We start from the raw sequence: 20423 nt of genomic DNA on the forward strand, positions 1-20423 counted from the left end.
CTTCGGTATAAGCAACGAGTAAAAGATTGCAATTTGATTATGATTACAAATGTTCATTAACTCAGTTTGACTTTTTATGTTCTGAAATCACATTTGATTATTAAGACTTAATAAATATTAACAGTACCGTTGTCATTAAGCTATTTGAGTGCCAAGGCATTTCCTCGATTCATTTTGAGGGCCCGATATTCTCTTCTACTGGCTCAACATAGCACACAAGAGCTTAAAGTTGAACACTGTTGTTGAATTTTTAAATTATTATTAGGGTATGTATTGAACGCAGACCTAGCTTTGAGAAGCAACAGAGCGCTTTACAATCATAGGGGGAAAAACATGGTGAAGGAGGCAGAGAAACAAGGGAGTGGAGAGCTAAGTAGAGGGGAGGCAGAAGGTGGGTGATTTGTCAGCACGGGATCTACAAGCAACCATGGGAGGAAACAGTGGAGATCAGATCACCTAGTCTCAGGTAGAGAGTGGGAAGCTGAGTCTGTGGACCAAGTGTTAGGGAGGAGCCATTCCTTGAAAGGAGGGTCTTGAGATACTTTGTGAACAATAGAAGCGAGGGGAGAGTCTGATGTTGATGGGGAGGAGGTTCCAGAGTCTTGGGGTGTAGAAGAGTAGGCCTGTCTGAATTTGACAAAGTGGGCGTGAGTAAATCCAATAAGCAGGTATTGGGGGGAGGCCAAACTACAAATCAGGGTCTATATGGAGAAAAGTGCAGTGATGGATTGACTTAAGGTGCCTTAAAGACTTAACTATGGGAATACTGATCATCCCCAAGGTACCCAAGTGATCCAAGTCCTGGTTCACTTCTTGGCAATCTCAGTCCCAAGGATATAGTGGCTGTGTTACTTCTTGGCAGTGCTACCAGCAAATACCCCCTCCCCTTGCATAGGTTTTTATGTCAGGCTGTGATGTTCTTGCCCTTGGGCCAGGTTTCTCCCTCTTGGGTCAGATCGTAAGTACAAGAGTCCGAGATTCCCCTTTCCGCCTGCAACGTTTCCCTCCTGTGCCAATGTGCAGGTTCTTCCAGGTGTATTTCAAGGCTTTGCTTATACTCTTAAAGCCACAGGCATAAGTAGTTTTTACAGATAATGGGTTTCATCACTCAATATGGCTTGTTATTCCCTTCTCCCTTTCTTAGAAACTATAAAATTGGATAGTTCACCTTTACAAATGTTCAATTCCATCTGTGTGCCCCCTTCTATTATGCTTTGTGAGCTGCCACTGATCATTTCCCTCTTGGAAATCTGAACTCATTAGATGTTCTCTAAGTGCATCTCTTGCTCCTTTGAATTTAGGCTCCATTGTGCTCTGCAAATATCCTCCTACACCTCGCCTGCGGGATGAACACCACAAATCATTCAAATAAACTCAAGACCAATTGGGAATTTAAGATAAAAATTTTATTTTACAATCTTATAAAGCAGCTTTACATGAAGCACAAACTTTGATCACTCATCTTTATATATAAACATAAAAGTACCCTTTATTTTGCAAAAAATCATGTCTTGCTCATATAAAACTAGCGTGTGCACATTGTGCTTAAACTGCAAAGTCTATACACCTTTACAAAGGGCAGCCTATCAGAGGGCACCCTGTAAACAAGTTATTGCATATTCAACACATGGTGCAGAAAACCACATGTAAAACCTAAGAAATGACAAGACGGGGACAGGTGAGAGCTATAGCAGCGCTGGGGGGAGGCAGTGAACACCAAAGTCGTGTGCTTCAGTTGATGGTCCACAAGGCTTTCGGATACCATGCTGCACTGGGAATTGCGGATCTTCAAGGACCCATGTGCAGTGGGCATCACGGACCTGGGAGGATGTTGTGCACCAAGTATTGCAGTCCTTTTAGGACATTGGAGCAATAGGCATTGCGAGCCTTCAAGGAACCTGGTGCAGAGATTATCACAAGCTGTCAAGGCTGCCAGGGGCATCAGTCCTAGGAGGACCCGGGAGAACTGGGCATCACAGGCCTCCCCGTTTACATTTACCCATTTATTTCCATAATTACCCACCATTTATTTATTTTCAGAAATACCCATTTACCTGCTGGGTTGCTCATTTATTTTCACAACTAGTCATCTCTGAAAGAGAAAGTACAAAAAGGTCTAGGAGTTAAGTTACATTGTAAGCTAACCAAAAATAAAGTGTTGCCATAAATCCTTGATCTGGTGCACAAAAGGATTAAGCTTGAATGGCCAATTAATTTAAGACTGGCAAGAGAGAGCCAGCTTCAGCTAGCAGCAGGCCTAGGCTCTACCCCACCCACCAAAGGCAGCAGACCAAACAGTCCCCCTCCCCTTCTTCCCCACTAAGTCCAATAAGTGGTGTGTGCCTTCTCCAAGAAAGAACAGAGTAGATCCAATGTACACAGACCGATTCAAAATCCCCAAGAATTGGCCTGTAAATACAGCAGCGAAAGGGACAAAAGCGTTCTTGAATGTCTCAGTTATGAGAGCGCCAGGAAAGTGAAGCGAACAGCAGTCAAACAAACATGTCCCAACTGCTGCTGCTCTGGCATAGCCATCAGATGGCTGAATGAGCTGGTGGGCTCTAGGGAACACCCCTATTAAGCGCAGAAGGGAAATTATGTTGTATTCCTTTCCATGTCGACCCCTCTTCTTTAGAGTAATCATGTGAAAGCTGAATTCAGTGCATTAATAAAATACAACTCTGGTCGACCTGCCGGGCCATCACCACTTGGGGAGGCCATTTCATTGCACTCTATGCTCTTCAAGAACTTCCTGTCCAGTCTATGCAGATCAATAACTCCACCCGTTCTGTGTGCAGCCCAATCGCTCATCCTGCTCTTCCTGCAGTCCTATAACTCACTGCAGTCTGACTCAAATCCCTCTACTACTTTCTTCAGCCATATACCGCACTGCAGTCATTATCTGGTTAAGTGCGTCAGTTTGCCAGGGGGTGGGGGGAGGGGAAAGTCCTCGTGCTCACTGCAGCTTTAGCCAGTCTGCAAATATTTGCTAGACAGGGCAGCTCAGCTACCACAACAGGTGTAAAGTTGGAGGCCATGAAGGCTCTGTATGCAAGGAGCAGGTGATAAATGAACCTTTTGGATGGGTATGCCCTCCTCAAAGTACTAGCAAAGTCTAAGTGTAAAAGGACATGTACACCAGACAGCCCAGGATCCAGATCCCAGTCCACCCAATGCCTGGAAAATAGACGTTCAAGTGAACAGGTGATCTAAAGTTTAAAGGCTAACCTACTCTTTGGTAAATCCTCCCACTACACAATCTCGGTTATGAGCACCAAGGGCAACTATGGCACTGGGGAGGTAACATCCACTCTGACCAGAACAGCGGAGGTTCGTATTTCTAAAGGCAGCACCCACCTGGAGCTGCCAGTCCAGGTTAGGCAGCACATGCAACAAACTATGCTTTATATGAATCTGCTTTGTTGTTGAACTTTTCCTTTAAATGTAAAGTACAACGAGCAGCAAGAAATCTAGTCGCAAATGTACATTAGTGACAGACCTAACTTCAGTGTTGATTAGAACTGTGCAGAAAAGAAAAGAGCTTTGCACGTGAAGCAAGACCGCAATGGCCCTGACTAAAATGACTCAAAGTACTGCTTGCTCCAATTTTCTTTCTTACCACCAGAAACAATTCAAGATGCAGGAAATGGGGAAAGTGCGTGAAGGGGACAAGGACCTCTCACAATCCATGTGAGCACACCAGAGCCAGTTGGGGCTATTGGGAAAGTTGCCCCTGAAAGGATCCTAAGGCTGCGCCAGTTACAGGTTAGGCCAGTGGACTTAAGAAACTGGTTGGAGCCATCAAAAACTGCCATGTCAAGCTCTGCATGACATTGTGAATCACCCATTACCAGCACACTACAGGACTTCCAGAGAAACTTGCCTGTTGTGAAATCTAATTTCTCTACAGAGCAGGCTGCCGAGCCCCAGCTGCTGGAAGCAGCTGTGTGCAGCATGCAGGGATATAAACAGTGACAGTGCTAGGCATAGCTTTGCATTGTTGCCTTTCTTTCACCCGATTGCTGTTGAAGTGTTGAAGAGTCGCAGTATTTTTTTAGATTAGCTCAAAGTCTAGAGAAACAGTCGCGAGTGCCCAATTCCGTATAATACAGGGGTTTGGCATAGTCGTCTATTCCACTTCCTCCAAGCAGATCTACCCTTTGTCAGGGCACAGCTTGATTGCCATAGTTATTGGCAGTTCCTCAAACATTACCTCGATGCCCATCCTATTAAAAAATATTGACTGTAGGAAGAGAACAGGTCACCTCATTTTTGTGTCCCTGAGCTGTAGCTAAACTTTCATCAATCATGCATTATTGGGCAGTTGATAAATAGTTTAGAGCATAGTTCTACACTGACAAAAGCCTATAACCAGATGAGGACCGCCACCACTTAATTTGAAGGCAGAGTACTAGCATGGCTAAGCAACGTGGTTACATTTTTCACCTAACAGTAACTGCACCTCTTTCCCAGGAGGTCATATTTGTCAACTGAAAACAGTTTCAATGTGGCTACAATTCTGAATGGCAGAATTGTGAAATGAAAATATGAATGGATTTGAAAAAGAAAAAACGGTAACGGACTGCAATTATTCGAGTGCAGTTTAGGGGTAATGACGTTTTCAGCCTACGGTTTGACATTTTTCCAAAGCGCTAGTAGCCACAGCAGGGATCAGGTCTTTTCTGGGTTTGCCTGGTCAGAATTTCCCAGCAGGGCTGCATGGTTTTTAGCTAACCAGTACCAGCATGGCTCGGTAGATATGCTATGCTGCAAGAGCAGCTACCCATGTTAAACAGAATACTTAAACTTGTATCACCGTCTCCCATGCCCCTTATACCCCCCATCCCCCAAGCTCTAGTTTCCAAGTTAGAAGTGGCAGCTCGGACTAAATGCCTCCTCTGTAACTCACTGCGCTCCGATAGAGCAAGTCACATGTCCATTAATGCCCATACCTTTTTGTCGTATTTCTGAATCATTTAGCACATTTTTTGTTTAACGATTACAAAGCCTGGGCCAGGGAAATGCCAATAAGTAGGAGACGCAAACCATTCTGGCGACAAAAGAATATTTACTTGGGTAAGCGCCAGAGCGCCACATATGTGAACTGGCCTAGAGGGGGATAGGTTTAATAAGCCATAGCCCATAAGTGGCTTTAGCGCTAGGGGTAGCAAGTCACTCCAGGCATGGCAGGCAGGGGTAGATTCAGACCAGACTGCCAGAAGAGCCTGAATGAAATGTGACTGCATGTAACCCAGAGCTAGGGCCGGTCTTGAAATCTCACTATCTCTTCACACATCACTCTACAACTGCAACCACTGGAACATGACAGAATATTTAACGCCTGACACATACAGCCCACTCCCCATATCTCCCCCGACAATTCTTTTTTAAATATAGTGCGTTACAGATTACATACTTTTGACACTTCTCAAAAATACAACATTTTAAATATGTTTCACAAACCCATTTCATTAAATATTCCATCATCCTTTAATATATCACCTTGTAGCATTAATTTCACTTAAAACCTCAATATAGTGCCATAGCCTTGTCAATGCGAATGTCAAGGTAGCACTTCTTCCAAAACTACATATTTGTCAAAATTCATCTGTATCAATCATTTTGACATGATGCACAAATTTACTTAAAAATAACCAACAATTATTTACCAATTTCACAAGCGAAATAAGTAAATGCTGCACAGTCTCTAATTCATATTTCTTTTTGCATAAATCACAATATCTTTTCAGTTGCCAATCTTTTTTTTAGCTGAAGTAACAATGTCATCCTAATCTCGCCCGAATTACATTTAAACCATTAGATTCAAATCTCTTACATCAAGATTCATCTCAATTTCCAGTCAAGAAAAAAAAATATGTTTGAGGGTGCATGAATGTGTAACCCATCTGGTCAGGCAAACAATATATGTTTAAAGTAGTAAGATGACAAACTCATGCCAATCCCACTGCATGCCTTTTTTTCTTTATTTGCTTAATCAAGATGGTTAGGCCTTCATTTTCCTCAACTGTTCAATGAATCGACTTAAAGTTCAAAGAATTCATTTTCACAAATGTATTAACCACTGTACCACTTTTCATGACTGACCCAATTAATGCTAGGACCAGGCTTTCTGGATCCAAGTGGGTTTATAAAAATAATGTGCCCCTCTGAATTGCCAACATTGTGCATAAAGAGAGCAGTCCCAATTCGAGCCTCACCGCTTGACGGGGGCAGAGAGGGTACGGTATGGAGATCAGTTTTGGGACTCCCTTAATCTTATTCATTCATATGCCATCATTCACCAAACTAGAATTCAGTTCATATAATATAGAAGGTATTACACTTTGCTTATTTGGCAGAATAATCACTTCTAGACTATATTCGTCAGAAGTAATTAAACATTTCTTAACCACAATTATCAATGGCAGTGCTTTAGCGGCTTTCTCCGTCAAGCCAAGCAGTCTCTTTAATGGATATTATATTATATATAATCCCAAAACCTCTGCAGAAACATCAGGTGTTCAGATATGAGGCACACTTAGTAATGCAGTTTCCCCATTTTCGCATATTAAGGTACTATCAATGTAGTTACACTGAGTATTGACTCACTGGTTTAATTTGCTTATACATACCTTGGTGTTTATATGCATTAAATAGTTTCCAAAATGTCTGGAGATTGTTGATACATAGTATATTTATCATAAGGCGACAGAGCATTTTTTGGTACCTTTAGGATTCTTCAACGAATTGTGATATTTCCCTCTAACTTTTTGAATTCGTCTTACTTCATCCTCAGGCACCTGATAGGGTTAATCAATCTGCTCGATTGAGCATCTCAAATTCCGTATTTGAGTCACTATCTCAGTCATACATTTTAGCCTTAAAGTTACTCCCTAAATCAAAATGAGTACCAACAAGCCCAAACCTATCAGTGAGCCAATTGGACACAGTTAGTTTTCCCCATATAATTGCACAATTTCAGAATATTTCTCTAAGAACCAGAATATTCTATTGCCAACCTTGGTAATTCTAGTAGAACCCACATTTTTTAGCCTGAAACAAACCATTCCAATCTAGTTTGAGTTTAAGGAAGCAATAATCACTAAGTGCATTCCAAGTGATTTTTTTTATCCTAGACATTTACTCAGTCATTAAAGAAATAGTCAATGGTAGGCTGTTTGGAACCAATTTTCCAGGTAATATTACCAAGAATATCACCTTCCATTCGAATATTCATCATCATCAATCCCCAGTCATGTGTGAATTCCAATCAGATATGAAGCAAGCTTAGGGAAACTGGCAAGGGGATATCTACAAGAGGATCATTATTTTAGGAGACATTGTTCTACAGGTCGAATTTTACAGTACAATGAGCATTTAGGTCACCCTCAATATAACAAACTCCATATCAATTGATGATCTTCAAATCATGGTTTCATGTATGCAATTCATGATCAAATCAGACATGGATCCACCAGGGGTTCATATATATATTGATCATTAGTTTAGCTTCAAGATTGTCAATCTCCATATCAATATTCAAATTACAAGCATTACTTCAAGTTTTAAAGCGACCAAAAAATCCTGGCACCAATAAGAAGGCCGCCTTTGAGTCCATCACCTTTGCTCTTGATAGCTACATTTTCAATATTAGTATAGTCATCAATGCTTCTATGTTCCGTCAATAAGCTTTCTTGTATTGTACAAAATTAATGCGCAAGGATAGATTCTAGACCCTACTTACTGCTAGTGTAATGGCTATTCCCCTTGAGTTCCGTGACATCAAATTAATGTGTCATTTGGAATGACAAAGCATCTGGCAACCACGACTTTTCATTCAAAACCACAGGGCCCTCATTACTTTGCCTCTTAATATCGTTGAAATAGATTTGCTACCTAAACTTGTGCTGTTTTCACATCCTCTTGATGGCATATTTCTTTACTACCTTTATGTACGCATTTGTTCACATCATACATACCCCATATTAAGAAAATCGGAAACATGCTCTAGCATTAATCCGGTCATCGCTTCTGAATTACAGTGAACCTTGGTCAAGACTGGATTGGAGTCTTTACTCATTTCTATATAATCAATATTTCTTGTTTTGATTACTCGTAATGATGGTATAGGGATAGAAGAGATGTAAAATGTGTTTACAGCTCAAGGGTCCGTCATTTGCATGGAAAAGATTTATAATAACATTTTACAGTCAAAAATTGTTTGCCATAAATTGAAATCATCCCAGGTTTTGTTATCTCCCATTATAGATAGAGCAACTTTGCAGCCCTTCTGTTTTTGCACATTTTGACAAAACACCTTCTTCAGCTATTTGATTTAATTCTGAAAAAGTGTTGCATGGGGTGGAATTAGTTACTTGTGGTCTTTCAGAGTGCAACTCTTCGTTGCGATTACTTATATTGCACAAGCCCTTCGCTCGATTTGACTGAGCATCTATTCTCAGAACCCAAGTAACCATAATCCCCCTTTGATTTCTCTACCACCTTTTTCTTTTTTACTCTTAACTTACTTAATCATAGGCAAAGGCTCGAAAACAAATTGTTCATCAGTCTCTACAGTCTCAAAATTCAACACATTTGAAAGCCTGAACGACTTCTGGTGCTTAGCTGTTCTAGTATTCACAATCAGTAGTTTATATTTCCTTTTTCTTTGTTTTTTATTAAGTCAATCAGATGTACACAATATTCTTTAGAAGTTGAGGGGCCTTCATATGCAATGATCTAGGTACATCCTGAGCATTATTATCAAGTGCAACTGACATTTCTACCATAATCGCTGAATCAGAGATCCCCTTAAATTCAATCATTCAGAGTGTTTAGTCAAATTCTGCAGCTGCATATTAGGTGGGGTAGACACCATCATACTATCTATATCCGTCAACACATTTCTTTGATCATTCAAATCCAATCTTAGGTCTCTATATAGGTTAAACAAGGCTTTCACCAGGAGAGTATAAAGTTAGGGCCAGTAGAAGTATTCAGGCTTGACATCGTGGTCAAATAATGTAGGCGTGTCGAGGGTCTAAGGTCCTGAAACAGGCAGGATAGGAGAAGCACTTACAGGCTTGTCAGTGGCATCACTCATGCTGAACTAAAATTGTGGGTTTAGATCAGTCTGTACATTGATCATCTCTTCTGTTATTGGGATGTTAGTGTTTGGGAGTTTGGTCCTCGCTATTCAATCACTGCCAACATCATCAATGTCCCGCTGCAGGCTACAACAGAGCTCCAGCAAAGAATTACTGTCGATCTCCTCAGGTCAAGTAACCGGTTTAGAGGTTCGTAGGACTCCCATTTCATTACCACATTTAGGGGTGTAATATGCAGTGATTTTTATCTTTAAGTGACCCCCCATTAATGTTTTTAATTTCGGGCTATCTACAGTATTAGGGGTCCAGTTCACACTATTGCCCATCTACATGCTTCTCAAATTATACCCCAAATCTTTCGCTGCCATTGCTATTCAGCTCCACAAACTCAGTTTAGATTTAACTAGACCAGTAAAGCTTGCAAATTATGCAGAAAGTAGTTAAAGATAATTGTCACTTTTTTAGCAATAGGCCTTGCATGGTGATACTTCCGATCACGATCAGTTTACTAAGATCGCGATCAACCCCCAAACACTACTTGGACGTCGACTGAGATAAAGGTGAAACAATAAAATGATCACATCGTGTATAAAAGACAGATAACGTAACACACATAGGAACAGTACTTCCAATGCTGCTATTACAGCATGTTTTTAGTTACCGGTTGTCACTGTACAACTGTGATGAGCCCCAACACACTGCGTGAGCGCTTCACACTCATGCACTGTCTTGAAGTATCTCCCGGGCTTACTCGTCCACAAGCTCCGCCTCCAATTATGGAAACAAACAGAACACAGATGTTGCCTCACGTTCCCTCTCCTCACATAGCTGTGTAACTGATAAACCCTGACACACTCCCCCACAAGTAAAAACAGATTTAAAGTAGGTGCCGCAATTAAAATGTACTTCCCATTAAAACAACAACACTTAAACATAGTGCGTTTTCCAACACCCTTCAAGAAAAGTGTGCTCAAGAGAAGCATGTAAAGACAGAGATCCTAGCACCCAGAAGAGACACACAATCACTGCATAACACACCACACTACTTCGTGTTCAACACGTACACAAATGCCCTTTTAAGCAAAGCCACATTCCGTTTTATATTCTATGTTCCCTCTGTTGAGAACGCAATTTTCCCAAAACACCCCCTCTGATAAATGCCACTTCCCTTGTGTCATCAGTGAGTCAATTTTCATGCAACATTTTTGTGTTTGGTAGGAAAACTGTTCCTATTAAGAGGCAGCGCTATTACAATATCACATGTCTGCCAGCACTGTAACACCACAAGCAGGAATACCAGCTTGATGCCGTACAGAAATGTGAAGAGTACAAAACGCACATATAGAAACATAATATAAAATAGTGTTGCTGGGGTTCGCAAAGGGGCTCGGACATTGCCGGGATAGAGTGCAAACACACCAAGACAAGAGGGGCTACGCTTTGTGGGGAGCGGAAAACAAACATGGCACTACACAAGTGTAAAACCTCAACTCCAGTTAAGGGTGGGGAGGGGCAATAGCACGTGGCTACTGGGGCAAAACCTCCCTTGGTACAGATTGTCATGCACTTTCCTGACTTGACCCTGCACAGGGCCATCTAATACAGATCTGTTCACTGGGAAGGAGCAATAATCGAGCTGGTCCGGTTCATTTTAGAACTCTACATGGAGTGGGAGAGGTGGCTAGGTCAAACTGGGTTAGGGCAGCAGTTGGGAAGCACTGATCATTCAGGGAACACTCGCTCAAAGCCACCACATGACAAAGCAAACAAGTGAAAGGCATGTACCACAATATGACAATAGGTTCTCCATAGAAAAGACAATCCTCCAGTGGCACATGTAAGCAGGACCTATGGATCTTCATACCCGTGCCTACGAAAACATGATTCTTCCCAAGTCAACGGCATGCTGTACACCGAATGCAACACTCTGCCATTCAGACTCAAATCTGCTTTGAGCAATATGACACTACAGTGGAGGGACCCTATGAAGGGTTCCTCAGCCTTCTACCTTTATGCTACTCAGATGCTCAGTAGATTAGACCAAACAATGGTAGAATGATCTCTAGACAAGCGAGATCATGAACACAAGCTATCCAATATAATGTAGAGAATTCTGCAACATTCACTCGCTAGGTGCAGAACCTGAAAGCTAGCGCTCAAAATACGCTGCTGGGATTTCCCCAATTAAACTCTCCACCTGTACCTTGCACTTTTGGTGGGAAAACCACAAAATGAATGACTGGAAGATGTGAACAAATTACAATCTGTGTGCTCCAAAAAATTAAAATAAATGAATAAGTGACTGCAAGTTGTCACTGTGCCATCACATCTGTGGCTTTGTTTAAAGCCCCTTCTTGGACTCTCTAGTCACCCCCAACAGTCAAGTGTTAATGTACAGCATATGCAATCCATACAGTGCGCAATCAAATGCAAATTTCTTTGAAATCAGATCTAGTATGAAATAGACACCTGCACATCTCTTCTTGGACTCTCTAGTCACCCCCAACAGTCAAGTGTTAATGTACAGCATATGCAATCCATACAGTGCGCAATCAAATGCAAATTTCTTTGAAATCAGATCTAGTATGAAATAGACACCTGCACATCTCTGCCACCTTGAGGGACCCCCCCGCTGCCCTGAAGCTAGCAAATCAGAGAAAGGAGACTTTGGTTGAGTGCTTCAGTTGTGCTTGGCTCGGCTGCCTCTCAAATAGCTTTTCCACCTCTTGACAAAGTCTCGAAAAATGGGCGAATCGTCCACAGTGCTGAGCAGCTGAAGTTGGTTAATATGCGTGGTGTGGTAGTCCCAGCGTGCCAGGTTTGGGGCGATGCCAAGCATGAAATGCCGCAAGTCATAGATAGTACCAGAGCCAGTGTCGTAAAGCGGGAGCATGGCCCGGAGCGACTCCAAGCCTCGATTGTATAAGAGCTTGGCATCTCGTCCTAGCTTCTCACCTGCAGTCTCTTTCAAGTCATACAAACCAACTAATGAATATATGAATCCATTAAGAACAAAGGAGCTAGGTGTAGTTGGATACTCCTCATACCAGTCATACTTGTTCATGAAGACTGCTTTCACCCCATGTTGCTCGGACGGCAGCTTGAAAGGAGCGGTGGCCCTAAGTGCAGAATTGAGGAAGACCTGGTCTTTTGTTAGGAGATATGCTCTTACCAATGTGGAAATAGCCTGCCCTTGGGCCATTGCCGAATACCAACCAGGATCTAGAGATTTAAACCCTTCTCCCAACTTGCGCGTCACCATGATTGGCCAACCTCCTCGCTCATCCTGGTTCTTTACTAGCCAATTGCTTGCAGAAAAGAAAGCTGCCATGTGCGCAGTGGTAGAGATGGTAACATTGTCAATGAACCCTTTCCCCTTTACCACCAGGTTGACCACTCTTTTGGGCATGATCTTTGTTGGCTTGACAGCCTTGGTGTTGGAGAGGCCTACACCTTTCCGTAGGTCTGTTACAAGGTCACGCGTCAATGTGCTCCAGCTGGTGCGCAAACCGATTCCATAGTACACGTCCCGCTCTCTGAAAGCGATTAGCTGTGTATTTGTAACATAGTGGATGGTAAACAGTTGGTTCTTCTCTGTGGTTTCCAATACCACTGACACGCTCCCATTAGTCACGAACCTGATGTCAAAGGAAATCATGAAATCTTTTGTGTTCCCGAGTTGCAAAGAGGCACCTTCTGTTGTTTCTAAGAAAGGAAAAATAAAAGAAAGTTACAAAATGCTCTGCCAGTACAATTCCATTATGTCAGCAGTTTACCATTTCTGGTTTTATATTGCCCCTGAGAGCAAGTTGTGTCACTGTAAATGCCTGGTCTACACTACAAGCAAGAAATCTACAATGAAAGTATAATGTCTTGCGCTCAAAGGGAAGATTGGTGTAGTGATCAACCACAGGGCTTGGACTGTGAACTTCATTGCATTACATGGGAAAGCATCAGAAAATCTAAATATTTTCATTGGTTTTATTTTTAAATTTGTTCATTGGCATTTATCATTTTACAACCTTTGCATGATATTTAAGCGTGCCATTGGTTGTGAAATTATCAGCATCTCTTAATAAAACAGTAACATTTTAAACAAAACAACATTAACTGTCCTTGTTTTGACCTTGTGGATTAGTTCTATGTTTACTGGCATAGGGGGATAGCTGGGCGCCAGGGGGCGGGGGGAACTGGGCTACTGGGGACCCACTTGGGTTTGTGCGGGTCTCTCCTGAGATGTCACTGTTTTGGTTGTAGACGAGTGTTTGGGTTTAAATATTTTCATTGGTAGCAACAATATGTGAGAATGGGCAACAGATCTAATTAACAGAAATAACTTGGAAATCAACAACAATACAAAAACTTTGCAGGCTGAAATACTCAAATTAAAAAGAAACTGCTTGTAAGTTAATAAAACCACTGCAAACTAAATAAAAAAACGAAAATATGAGAGGGCAATGCATTTTAAAAATGAATTAAACCTTATAATAAAACGAAATGAGGAACGAAGTATTACAGAAAAGATACGCAAACCACATTAAAAACGAGAATATGCAAGGCACCCTCCCATTCTCGCCCATAAAGAGAGAAGAAGTGCTTTGCATAGTGACAATTACTATTTAAACATGTACTGATCTCATATGATGGGGGCCATTTTGTTTTACGGACTTAGGTTTTAAAATGTATTAATGCCACTGTTTTTAACACAGACATTATTACTTGGAATATGGCAATGTAAAGTTAAAAACACTTGTAGCTCCTTCTGCGTACGATACCAGCTTACTGACTTGAGGGGGTAATGTTGGCTTTGTTGTCCATGGAAACTTGCCAACGGTGGACTACAGAATGGTTACACAACCAGCATAAGTAGTGTGTGAAAGACACCCTTTTACAGATTTGTGGAGTTCTGCAGGGTTTGTCCCGGATAAAAATCCTGTTTGAGGTCCGTCAAATCTCGTGAATTATCTTGACCTGGCCTTGGAAACAGGAAATCATGAACAGAACATTAACAGCAAACTGCATCTATAGCTCCCTGGTCGGAGTTTAAAGAAAACTACTACACCATCCTTTAGCACTGGGTTGGCTGCCGATTCTTGAGCTCTAGGAAACTTTCATTAGCAGTCCGAGGAGATAATGGATAATAAAGTAAAGCTGAACTTTAAGCACGGTTTAGTTTGATGTTTACATTAGTACAAGTTACTCATTACAGTGACAACATCCTATCCCCTACCCACAAATTATTGGCAGGATATTCTTGGCATGAGACAACAGAAAATCCTTTGTACAGCACAAGTTATTGTTGCTTTAGGAAACAGAAGGCAATGCACACGTCCTCCTCTTTGCTCCACGCTCTATATAGACATTACATGGCAAGTAGGTTTGTAGCCCCCCCCCCCATATTATTTAGGGGGCTCGGAATGTGGTTTTCTATTTTACTGGCTGCTAAATAGGCAAACAAGTCTGCCTGGAATTGAAGGACTTCAAGATCTGTAGTTTTCAGTGTGATGTCATGCTGGATGTTTATAGAGTGGCCCGGAACCAGTAGCAAGGCTACAAGGGAAAAACCGTTCCCTAATGACTGTATAATAGATGATTGAGCCAATGACTGAGGACTGAGGACTGTTGACAGAATAGGAAGCCGGGGCTTTCTGATGTGAGAGAGGAATGACAAGGGTGCAGACATCCTTCAGGGGAGTGGTGAAGTAAACAGTCCCTTAAAGAGACGTTTCCCACTTAGGAATTCCTGAAACTTTACCCTTCCATAATAGGAAAGGCTAACCCACGGACATTATGACAAGAAATTGATATTATCTGGGTCAAGATCTAATGAGTGACGTCCCTGGAGAGGGGATAGGTCATGCAGTTGGGTATGGTTGAGGTATCCAGGAAAGGACTTCAGCATCATTATGGATTGATGACAGACTACTTCGTGGGTAAGAGTCTAGGCAATGACATAAACCCCATAACCAGGACAGAATTCTAGTGCCTCATGGTCTAACAGGAATTATGGCGAGGGGAAAATATAGGAGTAATCACATCAGGTCACAGGAGTCAGAAAGTCTACAGCTCTTCAAGTAAGGTGTGCTGGCACACAAACAAACATCGAACATACTGCAGAATGTCTGGAATGGCCTCCTTGAACGAGAAACCAAAATTTATCTAGGGAGATAATTTTTCTTATACCGATTTCTGCAATAATTTCTGCTTAGAGTTTCCTATGCTCGGGTGTCTTACACTACATTGGTAACTGAAGATTATGAACTGGATCTGCTCATGACGTGTACAAAGGTTGACAGTTTTTAGGTTTATAATCTAAAATACAGGTTATTAGGTAAGTAAAAAAAATATTCAAACTCGCTGTTTTGCAGTGCGTAAATGAACGTTTTGCAAATTTTAACTAACATATTTTGTTTGTGTCCTGTTGTCCATAAATCAATAGGTCTGGGCATTTCTCGGAACCATGGGAACGCCACACACTAGCTCCAAAATTGCAATCTGGAAGTGGGAGGGGTACATGACTCAGCCCTGACCTTGGTCTCCTGTAGCTTCGGATTGCTCATGGCTCAGTACAATTTGAGCAAGAGTACACTGAAAAAGGTTACAGGTTGGATTTCTGGAAGAAGAGGGACTAAGGAAGTACATGAAAAACGACAGTAAGCATGGTTTACTTACGCACACCACGAGTCCTCTGCACTTCAGTCTTGATGGAATTAGTCAGCATTGTGGGATGCAGCAGATAAAGCACTGCTTGAAGTAGGAGATAACAGCCTAAACGACACCAGGATATACGAGACTGAAGAGGCCTTAGAAGCTCTATTATATTCAAAACCAGAGGAGCCGAGGTCTTTGCTGTGATAACCAAATGTAAAGATTTGGAGACTCCACTTGGCATCAACGAAATTGAAAGACATTTCCTGATTAACAGCCTAGTTTGAAAGAGAACAATAATCTCATGGACAACTCAAAGGTTTTCTAATGGCTTTCATTCAGTATCTACATGTATGGATCTGGGTTCAGCAGGCAGAACGCCAGGTCTACTGTCAAGTTCATCTGCTAGAATCCTTCAAGCAAAACAAAATAGTACATTATAGAGACGCGGGCCGGATTTCTCCAGACTCTTACCTCGTAATAATGAGTGTTACTTATTAAACAGTTCATTGCTATTCAATACATTAACCTCAGAAAGACATGGGGCTGGACTGCTCTGCTGGGGTTTATACATGGGCCATCTGTTTGCAATCCAATTTCTGAAGCAATGGCTGCTCAACATAAGGCCACATGAAAGTCGGATGAGGCCAGGTGAAATTACTGGAGCGATCAGAGAGTCACCTGCTGGCTCAGGAGCACCCTGTGCCAAGATTCATCCTAAGTTACGGAAGATGTGGTCTTCTCTCTAGATAGTAATATAGAGCCTGGGTCTTTGATTTCTGGGTATTTAATTTCTTTGCAAATTCTTCAAAGCACATTGCTTTGGCGAACCCTTTTGAGATTTATTTGAAGTACCCCACTCCCAGTATGGTTTAGGGACAAGGGCTCTTTTTAATAACTTTGGTACAGGCAGCTTAAATGTACCCAGGCCTCTTAAATGACACATCAGTTTCCAAAACCAGTCTCTTCTCCACCAGAGTGCAGTTAATGTCTTTGCAGAGAGCACACAGTTTCCGTACATACCTGTTTTTTCTGCCCCCCCCCCCATTTAAAAGTGTAATAATTCTGCCATTGCTTCTTATATTATCAAAGGTGGTAGCTCTAACAGCTTCCACTTCTGACATTGGCTTATGACAACTCTATCTGGGGATTTCAGACATCTATATTCATTGGCTGCAGATAATCCAGAATGTGGCTGCCCACCTTTCCGATGGGATTGTCTGTATATTAAGCTTAGAATTACTAGTGTAGAAACCCAGGGGTATTCTCACTTCTGAACCACTTGGATCCTCCACACAGGTGGCCAGGGAAAGGCTATCACTACTGGATCCTGACACTGGGGGCAGAGCAGTGAGGGAGGATCACCTGGGTGGTGGGTCTTTGGGGAGTAAGAGTGGGATACCCTTGGGCGATTCATGATTTCCCCTCTTCCTACTGACAACAAACCAAACCCTGCCCCAACCTTTATGTGTCATTATAAGTGAGCTACCTCATTTCTCCACCACTGACAATTGACAGTACTGGGATGAAGAAGAGGCAACTAAGAGCAATGAAGTCTATGCTCTTTTACCACTCTAGTACTGGGACGAGGAAGAGGCCTACTAAGAGTAGTGAAGGTCAGGCATGTCCCTTTAATTGTGGTCAGGCAAAGTGGAACAATCACCCACACCTGTAGCCTGTTCCTAGTGGGAAACAGAAGGAGGACCAGGAGGCCAGTGCAGGAAGCAAAGTAACCGCTAACCTGGTGTGGGAGTGGGGACTCCCTGGAGCAGAGCGAGAAAGGTGAAGGAAGCTGTGCAGAAGGCTGTCCCTTTCCTTTCTATTAAACATGCTCATTTCCCTTTGGTGGAGGTCCACCACAGGAGTGTCTGAGGGGCAGGAACTGGAGGCCTGACACTGTAGAGAGAAGGCTGTGTGAACTGCACTGCAGAATCAACTTTCAAATCAACCAGTAAATTTCTGAAAATAGAGAAACCCGGTGCGCGTGTGTAAACTTGAACGTTTCTTGAAATAGTTTGTTTTGTAGTGGTCGCGGGTAGAGAGATGCACGTTTTTCTAAGGACACTGAATGGCTCATTAAAGGGAAACTAACAAATATACTTATTACTTAACTAAAAGAGATACTTTATATCAGAGTGGTCGCTTGTGGCAAAGCACACGTTTTTGAAAATCTCTGAACAAACTAATTAAAGTGAAACAAACACTTATATTTGTGGACTATTAAATAAAAGGGAAATATTTCACATCGGAATGACCGCCTGTGGCAAGAAACACATTCTCAAAGGTGTCCAAACGCTGAATTAAAGTGAAACAGACAATTATTGAATGACAAAATGAAGGGAAAAATAACCCTAATCTCAAGACATCGTTGTGGAATATCAAATTAATTGAAAACTATTACTAACCAGATGAAAGTCAATGAGGAGAGAAAGTTAAAATCCAGACAAACCTTCATACAGTGAAATGCTAAAATGAACATAAGTCTAAACCAACCCCAGAATGCCGAAATATAAGGCGATTTGTAAAGAACAGTGATGACTTTTTCAACATGTGTGAAAGCTACAAAATCATCGAAGCTGTGTACTTGATGACAACATTTAACTAAACAGTGGAAGACAAGAACATTGGGTTTTCTTTTGAAGTGTGGCACTTGGACTTGGGGAAGGGAATCCCGAGATCTGAAAAGACTAATTGCTTTCTAACTTTAAGGGAACTTTGAGACTTTACTTTGTTGAACTGTTTTATACTTGGGGGGAGGGGGGAGGAGCTGAAGAGAGCTGCAAGCTGGTAGCAGCTCAGGACTTTGTGTAAAACACTGATTTTCTTTTGGTGGCGGACATCCCTACACATTGTATGGTTATAGTTGTGAGGGCAAGCATAGGTTTTGGACACGGACAGATTCCTGAGATGAACTCTTTGATTCAGACTTTCCTTAGTTTTAGTTAGGTAAGGGAATCACACCTTAACATAGAACAAGTTAGGCCTTTTTCCATCCTGACATTTAAGCTAATAAAGTTGATTATTTTGACGCTAAAATCTGTTGTCTGTGTCCTTCATGATGCCTTCACACTAGTTCCACTCCTTTTGTTTTTCTTGGTTGTTCTGTGTATTGCTGCCTAGCATGTCCAACTCAAACCTGCATGTCAACAGAGCGCTCCACTTCTTAGAGTGGGAATGTTTTTTGTTGTTCGTATGATAGCGCCACATCTACATACTTCAAATTGTTTCTCAAAATTATTTGCCGTAATCAATTCACACGTTTACAAATTGCAGTGCCCGAATTCACATGGTGGTGCCATCACATTCTCAGTATTGAGTTCCAACGGTAAGCGAGAAACATAACAGATGTCCCCACTTCACCTCCATAAACTCCTAAATGCCCAAAATACGCTAAACACAAAAGGTATCCAAGATCATCCAAGGCCACGGTGACCAAAGCACCAAACTGAAAGGCGAGGAGGGGGACAGCTGGAGCAGCGGAAAAACACATGCCATGCATCGCCAGAGCTGAACCAAAACCAGAATGTACAATGGCCTAAAGTCACACTGTGGCTTGCAGCCGGTCTCTACAATGAATGCTGATCAGGTTACCGAGGTTATGATGCAACTACACACCAGGACACTGCAGCTTTTCCTTCAAGACAGAGGAACAGAATATTCATGCGCAGCTCCCCAGGTTTGCTGACAGGTAGATCTGCCACACCCGCCAAGATACCCATCGATAATTCTTGACACATTACCTTTTTATTAATGAGACTTCCTGGCTGCACAAGTAATGTCACCTCTTACAAAATATGCTTTCACCAGCTTCTCGGAGTGGGAGGAATATGTTGATGGTATTTAACAAGGAAGCAGTTTGCAGGCAATAAGGTCAAACAAATCATGGCCTGGACTGGGAAGATAATGCTGTAATACAGTACTGTCCAAAACAGTTATTTATGGGCCAGAGGGCTGAGATGAAGGCGAAGAAGCATAACGAGTATAATGGATGCTAACACCGATTAGTACCTACTGTGGCATCTGATCCATAGAGCAGTCCTAAGATGGTGGCAGTGATGTGGGAGCAGGGGGTGTCTGGATTCCTGCAGATTGGCAGCCTCCTCTTCCTCGTCGTCGTCCTCAGTTTGTAGTTAACAATCTCTGCCTTAATACCAGTAAGACTGAAATCCTTTTGATTGGGACACCTGCAACCTCTTTTCCTCCTACCCTTTGGCCACCCTCTTTGGGCCCTCTACCCCCACCATTGTGTGAGGCCAAAAACCTTAGCGTCATCTTAGATTCCGCTCTCTCTTTCGACCCTCACATCATGGATCTTACTAAGAAGTCTCACTTCCAGCTGTACCTCTTCAGAGCGATTCTTCCTTTCCTCACCTTCCCCCAGAAGCTCAATGTCTCCAGAGCTCTGGTCCTCTCCAGGCTGGACTACTGCAACAGCCTCTGTCTCAATCCCCACTTTCCTCTCTATGCCCCTTTCAGCGAATCCAGAATAGGGCAGCAGGACTTATCCTGGACCTAAAGACCAGGGACTGCATCTCTCCAGCCCTAAAAGTTTCTCCACTGGCTTCCGGTGGCTGCAAGGATCCAATTCAAGACCCTCTGCATCATCCACAAGGCCCTCTGGGTCCTCGGACCATGCTATCTCTAACTTTCCCTCCCTAATTACAACCC

At 42.3% G+C, this 20423-nt stretch overlaps 1 protein-coding gene across 6 annotated transcripts in view; it reads right to left on the reverse strand.

The window, feature by feature from the left end:
* Positions 1 to 1384: 1384 nt before the first annotated feature.
* GLCE (glucuronic acid epimerase) overlaps positions 1385 to 20423 on the reverse strand; it is a 467532-nt gene continuing 448493 nt past the window's right edge. For all 6 annotated transcript variants that reach the window (XM_069624232.1, XM_069624230.1, XM_069624231.1 and 3 more), the window contains one exon: positions 1385 to 12812. In XM_069624232.1, coding sequence (XP_069480333.1) covers positions 11788 to 12812 — 1025 coding nt within the window. In that variant the 3' untranslated portion in view covers positions 1385 to 11787. The remainder of the gene's footprint in view (positions 12813 to 20423) is intronic.

The sequence above is a fragment of the Ambystoma mexicanum genome, chromosome 11, assembly GCF_040938575.1.
Source record: "Ambystoma mexicanum isolate Mex_15411 chromosome 11, UKY_AmexF1_1, whole genome shotgun sequence".
Taxonomy (NCBI): domain Eukaryota; kingdom Metazoa; phylum Chordata; class Amphibia; order Caudata; family Ambystomatidae; genus Ambystoma; species Ambystoma mexicanum.